Below are 7,338 nucleotides of genomic sequence, written 5' to 3' on the forward strand. Positions count from 1 at the left end.
CCTTGACCCACGCCCTGATCGGGGGCGTCCAGCCCAAGCAAGGATGGTGGGCCCTGTCACGCAGTGCTATAAAGAGGAGATGGGGACCATGGCACAAGATACGAGGTTCGCCGCCGTCACTGGTTCCCCACTCTCAACCCTAATCCGATCCAGAGGGTAGCACTGAAGCGATGGAAAGCTCATCACTGCCACCACCACATCTCTCTCTCCTTTCCCACCGTCGTCACCACCTCACGACGGTAGCCGAAGGAAGCTCATCGAGCACGCTACAAGGTAATAAATCACTGTCTCATACCGAACACATCTAGCCTAAGATCCACGGGATCTATCAACTAGAACCAAACAGGCCCTAAAAAGAAAAAAAATTGGCGCGCCTCAATTATGCCAACAACGAACTTTGAAAAGCAGAGCCAACAACGAACTTTGAAAAGCAGAGCCTCACGGGAGGCTAGCGCGCGTGACTGCTACATTCATGTGCAAGGTGACACTTACAAAGACGACGACAACGACGACATGATCATCTCATTACTGACTTGGTAGCCCGATCGCATGCCACGTCGCTTATATACATGCATGGCCCACATGCCTCAGCACTCAGAGAGTGACATACAGAGAAATACCGGTTAAAACGAACAGCAGGCAACTTATACATACGAGACATGGTGGCACCGATGGGCATGAATTTACAGGCACCAAGCTCACTCGGCATCCTAGCACAACGATAACATATACTCGTACTTTAGCATAGCAGGCAACTACAGGTACGTACGTACGTACGCGCGACATATCACGCGCCAATAATCAGCACGACCACAGGGAGGCTACACAACACAAGCACTGAAGCACGCACGTCCGACATGACAATATATTACCGTAGGGTGGAGGTTGAAGACGGTGGTGGTGTGTTGAGAGAGACGGTGGAGGGACGAGAGGGTGGTCACCGGGCTCAGGGGCACTTGGGCCTCTTCCTGGGGCCGGCGGTGAGCATGTCGCGGTAGCAGGGGCACTCGTCGCGGCTGCCGCTCCTCCCCGTCGGCACGCAGGCGCACTCCTCGCAGCACAGCCCGCAGTACTTGATGCACGCCCCCCGCGCCCGCGACCGCCCGCACCGCACCGCGCACTTGCCCGCGCAGAACCCTGCACACCACAGCCGCGCAAGCCATACACAGCCATGGATTAGCAGCTCGAACGCACGCCGCAATGCGCGATGGAGGGAGGACATGACGATTGACGCGGGTGTGTAGCTAGGTTAGGTACGTACCTGAAGCAGCGTCGCCGGCCTGGAGCAGGGAGGCAGCGGCGAGCAAGGCGAGGAGCAGGGCGGCGACCTGCGTCCGCGGTGCCCTGCGCCTCCGTGGCTCGGCCATCCTGGTCGAGCTTCAAGCTGCAGCCGAGACGCAGGAGCTAGATAAGGTGGGAGTAGCACAGTGGGAGTGTGGGTGATGAGTGAGCGACGAGTGAGTGATGCTGTAGTGTATGTAGCTGCTCAGGCAGGCCCGGGCACCTTTGTACCGGTCGATCGGGAAGGCTCTGGACAACGGGCGACGTGTCGAGCGGTCACGTGCACCTGCTCCTAGAATTGATGGGGTTTTGTTGGCGCACGGATTCGAGTTAATGCACGGCGACGGAGGGCTGCTAGATGCGGGCTGCGCCGCGCGGCAGAGGAGGAGCCGGTCCGTGACCGCCGTGTTGGATGATCAGTGGCGCGCGCGGGCGGCCGTGGTCGCGCGCGCCTGCTCGGTGCATGACCCGGCTCGCGTGTCGGGTTCCGTCAGGGTCGACGTGCCATACTCGTCGTCGAGCGGGCGTCACGGACGCGACGTTTGGCCTCTCGCGCTGCATGGTTCCGAGAAATAGGAATGGCCTGGAGAGGACAAGCACCCGTGCATGTGCCGATAAATTCAGACAGTGCCGCTCTATGTTGTACGATTATTAGAGCATCTTCGTATGTTATACGATTATTAGAGCATCTAACACGCTAAAATATAGTTTTCAGCATGAGGCGTGTTAAAATACAGCGTCCTCCAGCAGGCGCATTAAAATACAGTGCGTGAGTAGCCCGCGCTTGCCGTGTGTTACATTTTTGACCCATTTTGAACCCAAAATGAATTTCAAACATCAAAATAAAGACATGACATAATTTAAATCACACAAACAAGTTCATGATGATATAAAAAGTTCATGTCCACAAAATCATCCAATCAAGTTCATGCCCACTAGCTCAAATTCATGCCCACATCAAGCCTCGTCCTCGTCTTCATCTTCATCTTCATCTTTATTTTCCTCTTCTTCGATTCATCATCCGAAGCGGATTCTTCCTCCTCTTCATGGGTATTGGCAAGACCATGCGAAGGTGTTGACACACCGGAAGACATGCCGCCCATGACACCCGAAGATGCTCCCATGGCTCCCATGAGAAACACAAAACTCATACCTTCCATGCCGCCAATGCCGTCCAGAGGTGCTCCGAAGCCATCCATGCCTCTCATGCCGCCAATGCCATCGCCTCCCATGCCGCCAATGCCGCCTGAAGGTGCTCCGAAGCCATCCACGCCTCTCATGCCACCAATGTCATCGCCTCCCATGCCGCCAATGCCTTCTGAAGGTGCTCCGAAGCCATCCGTGCCTCCCATGCCGCCCATGCCACCGCCACCCATGCCGCCAATGCCGCCCCGAGGTTCTTCCAAGCCATCCGTGCCTCCCATGCCACCCATGCTGTCAATGCCGCCCGGAGGTGCTCCGAAGCCATCCGTGCCACCCATGCTGCTCATGCCACCGTCACCCATGCCGCCAATGCCGCCCGGAGGTGCTCCGAAGCCATCCGTTCAACCCATGCCGCCCATGCCACCGACACCCATGCCGCCAATGCCGCCCGGAGGTGCTCCGAAGCCATCCGTGTCTCCCATGCCGCCCATGCCACCGCCACCCATGCCGCCAATGCCGTCCGGAGGTGCTCCGAAGCCATCCGTGCCTCCCATGCCGCCCATGCCACCGCCACCCATGCCGCCAATGCCGCCCGGAGGTGCTCTGAAGCCATCCGTGCCTCCCATGCCGCCCATGCCACCACCACCCATGTCGCCAATGCCGCCCGGAGGTGCTCCGAAGCCATTCGTGCCTCCCATGCCGCCCATATCACCGCCACCTATGCCGCCATTGCCGCCCGGAGGTGCTCCAAAGCCATCCGTGCCTCCCATGCCGCCCATGCCACCGCCACCCATGCCGCCAATGCCACCGGGAGGTGCTTGATAACCCACAAGTATAGGGGATCGCAACAGTTTTCGAGGGTAGAGTATTAAACCCAAATTTGTTGATTCAACACAAGGGGAAGCCAAAGAATATTCTCAAGTATTAGCAGTTGAGTTGTCAATTCAACCACACCTGAAAGATTTAGTATCTGCAGCAAAGTATCAGTAGCAGAGTAGTGTGATAGCAACAGTAGCAACAGTAACCAGTAGCAGCAGAGTAACAGCAGTAGCAGCAGAGTAACAGTAGCAGCAGCGACAACAGTAGCAGCAGAGTAACAGTAGCGGCAAAGTAACGTAGCAAGGACGAGTACGAAAAACTCGTAGGCATTGGATTGGTGATGGATGATTATGCCGGATGGTATTCATCATTCAACAGTTATAACACGGAGAGATATGTAACTAGCTCCAGTTCGTCAATGTAATGTAGGCATGTATTCCGTATGTAGTCATACGTGCTTAGGGAAAAGAACTTGCATGAAATCTATTGTCCATCCCTCCCGTGGCAGCGGGGTCCTAATGGAAACTACGGGATATTAAGGTTCTCCTTTTAATAAAGAACCGGACCAACGCATTAACACTTAGTGAATACATGAACTCCTCATACTATAGTCATCTCCGGGAGTGGTTCCGGCTATTGTCACTCCGGGGTTGCCGGGTCATAACACATAGTAGGTGACTACAACTTGCAAGATAGGATCAAGAACACACATATATTGGCGACAACATAATAGGTTCAGATCTGAAATCATGGCACTCGGGCCCTAGTGACAAGCATTAAGCATGGCAAAGTAGGAGCAACATCAATCTCAGAACATAGTGGATACTAGGGATCAATCCCCGTCAAAACTAACTCGATTACATGATAGATCTCATCCAACCCATCACCATCCAGCAAGCCTACGATGAGATTACTCACGAACGGTGGAGAGCATCATGGAATTGGCGATGAAGGAAGGTTGGTGATGACGATGGCGATGATCTCCCCTCTCCGGAGCCCAGAACGGACTCCAGATCTGCCCTCCAGAGGAAGAACAGGAGGTGGCGGCGCCTCCGTATCGTAAAACGCGATGAACTCTTCTCCCTGATTTTTTTCCGGTCGGAGGTGGATATATAGAGCTGGAATTGGAGGCGGCGGAGCCCCGAGGGGCTCACAAGCCTGCCAGGCCCGACCAAGGGGGGGGTGGCGGGCCTGGTGGGCTTGTGAGCTCCTGGCTCCGTCTCTCGAGGTGATTCTTGCGCCAGTATTTTTTATATATTCCACAAAAATTCCTCGTAAATTTCCAGGTCATTCCGAGAACTTTTATTTCTGCGCAAAAACAACACCATGGCAATTCTGCTGAAAACAGCGTCAGTCCGGGTTAGTTCCATTCAAATCATGCAAATTAGAGACCAGAACAAGGGCAAAAGAGTTTGGAAAAGTAGATACGATGAAGACGTATCAACTCCCCCAAGCTTAAAACCTTGCTTGTCGTCAAGCAATTCAGTTGAAAAATTGAAAGAGACAAAAGAAAAACTTTTACGAACTCTGTTTGATCTTGTTGTTGCAATTATGCCTAACTCATATCCAAAATTTCAGCAAGATCATAAGCAAACTACAAAAGCAAATGGCATCTAGGTGTGACGGTAAACTCATATCAATGGCATAATCAACTAGCGAGCAATGATAATAAGTTTCAAATGTCAACACTTCAATCAAAACAATCATGAAGCAGTACGAATAGATGATATCTCGCTAGCTCTTTCTAAGACCGCAAAACGTAAATGCAGAGCACCTTCAAATACCAAGGGCTGACTAAACATTGTAATTCCTGGCAAAGAAGATCCAGTCATAGTCATACTCAATATCAGTCAAAAGCAAAGCATAAACATGAGAGAGGTGCTCTCTAATTGGTGCTTTTATAAGAAGAGATGACTCAACAGAAACATAAATAGACAGGCTCTTCGCAGAGGGAAGCATTGATTTGCAGAGGTGTGATACGTACATTTTGCATCATGCTTTCATGTTGATATTTGTTGCTTTTTGGGCTGTTATATTACTTGTGGTACTATATTTATGCCTTTTCTCTCTTATTTTGCAAGGTTTATTTGAAGAGGGAGAATTCAGGCAGCTGGACTTCTGGACTGGAAAAGGAGCAAATCCTAGTCCACTATTCTGCACATCTCCAAATGCCCTGAAAAGTTACGTGGTTTTTTTCTGGATTATATAAAAAATACTGGGGAAAGAACTACCGGAGGGGGGCTGCGAGGGCGCCACAAGCCCTGACACCGCCACCCCCTGGTGGCGGAGTGGGGGCTTGTGGGCTCCCTGACGGCCCACTAGCCCCCCTCTTTTGCTATATGAAGCGTCCTAGTCCAGAAAAAATTAATCGAGAGCTTTTTCGTGGTTTCGCCGCCGCCACGAGGCGGAACTTGAGCAGATCCAATATAGAGCTCCGGCAGGACGATCCTGCCGGGGAAACTTCCCTCCCGGAGGGGGAAATCGTCGCCATCGTCATCATCAACACTCCCCTCGTCGGAGGGGAGGCATCTTCATCAACATCTTCATCAACACCATCTCCTCTCCAATCCCTAGTTCATCTCTTGTAACCAAATCTTCGTCTCACGACTCCGATTGGTACTTGTAAGGTTGCTAGTAGTGTTGATTACTCTTTGTAGTTGATGCTAGTTGGATTATTTGGTGGAAGAGTTTATGTTCAGATCCTTGATGCTATTCAGTACACCTCTGGTCATGATTATGATTATGCTTTGTGAGTAGTTACTTTTGTTCCTTAGGACATGGGATAAGTCATGCTGATAATAGTCATGTGAATTTGATATTCGTTCGGTATTTTGATATGTTGTATGTTGTTTTTCCTCTAGTGGTGTTATGTGAACGTCGAATACATAACACGTCATCATATTTGGTCCTAGAGGAAGGCATTGGGAAGTAGTAAGTAGATGATGGGTTGCTGGAGTGACAGAGGCTTAAACCCCAGTCTATGCGTTGTTTCGTGAGGGGCTGATTTGGATCCACTAGTTTAATGCTATGGCTAGACTTTGTCTTAATTCTTCTTTTGTAGTTGCGGATGCTTGCGAGAGAGGTTAATCATAAGTGAGATGCTTGTCCAAGTAAGGGCAATACCCAAGCGCCGGTCCACCCACATATCAAACTATCAAAGTAACGAACGTGAATCATATGAACATGATGAAACTAGCATGACAGAAATTCCCGTGTGTCCTCGGGAGCGTTTTTCCTCCTATAAGACTTTGTTCAGGCTTGTCCCTTGCTAAAAAAGGGATTGGGACACTTGTTACACTTCTGCTACTACTTGTTACTTGTTACTTTTTGCTCGCTACGTTTCACCTCACTACACCATCACTTGTTACCGCCACTTTCAGTGCTTGCAGTTATTACCTTGCTGAAATCCGTTTATTAGAGCCTTCTTCTCCTCGTTGGGTTCGACACTCTTACTTATCGAAAGGACTACGATTGATCGCCTGTACTTGTGGGTCATCAAGACTCTTTTCTGGCGCCGTTTCTGGGAAGTGAAGCGCCTTTGGTAAGTGGAAATTGGTAAGGAAACATTTTTATACTGTGCTGAAATTTATTGTCACTTGTCAGTATGGAAACAGTTCCTTTGAGGAGTTTGTTCGGGGTATCTTCACCATGAACAGAAGCATGAGGAGTTGCTCCTCAACCTGAGGTACCTACTGAAAATATCTTTTATGAAATTCCTTCGGGTATGCTGGAGAAACTGCTGGCTAATCCTTTCACAGGAGATGGATCTTCACATCGAGACTTGCATCTAATTTATGTAGATGAAGTTTGTGGTTTATTTAAGCTTGCAGGTTTGCCCGAGGATGAGGTAAAGAAGAAAGTCTTTCCTTTATCTTTGAAGGATAAGGCGTTGACATGGTATAGGCTATGTGATGATACTGGATCATGGGGCTACAATCGGTTGAAATTGGAATTTCATCAAAAGTTCTATCCTATGCATTTAGTACATCGTGATCGGAACTTTATTTATAACTTTTGGCCTCGTGACAGGGAAAGCATAGCTCAAGCTTGCGGGAGGCTTAAATCAATGTTATATTCATGCCCCAATCATGAGCT

The 7,338-nt window shown here is 50.2% G+C and overlaps 1 protein-coding gene across 1 annotated transcript; it reads right to left on the reverse strand.

The window, feature by feature from the left end:
* Positions 1–495: 495 nt before the first annotated feature.
* On the reverse strand, positions 496–1,535 carry LOC123451138 (peamaclein-like). Its single transcript, XM_045128145.1, has 2 exons — positions 1,262–1,535; positions 496–1,137 (listed from the first exon to the last, which is right to left on the reverse strand). Exons 1-2 carry the CDS (start codon positions 1,365–1,367, stop codon positions 947–949), a joined length of 297 nt encoding a protein of 98 aa, XP_044984080.1. The 5' UTR covers positions 1,368–1,535; the 3' UTR covers positions 496–946.
* Between the last annotated feature and the right edge of the window lie 5,803 nt (positions 1,536–7,338).

Source organism: Hordeum vulgare, chromosome 4H, assembly GCF_904849725.1.
Source record: "Hordeum vulgare subsp. vulgare chromosome 4H, MorexV3_pseudomolecules_assembly, whole genome shotgun sequence".
Classification (NCBI taxonomy): domain Eukaryota; kingdom Viridiplantae; phylum Streptophyta; class Magnoliopsida; order Poales; family Poaceae; genus Hordeum; species Hordeum vulgare.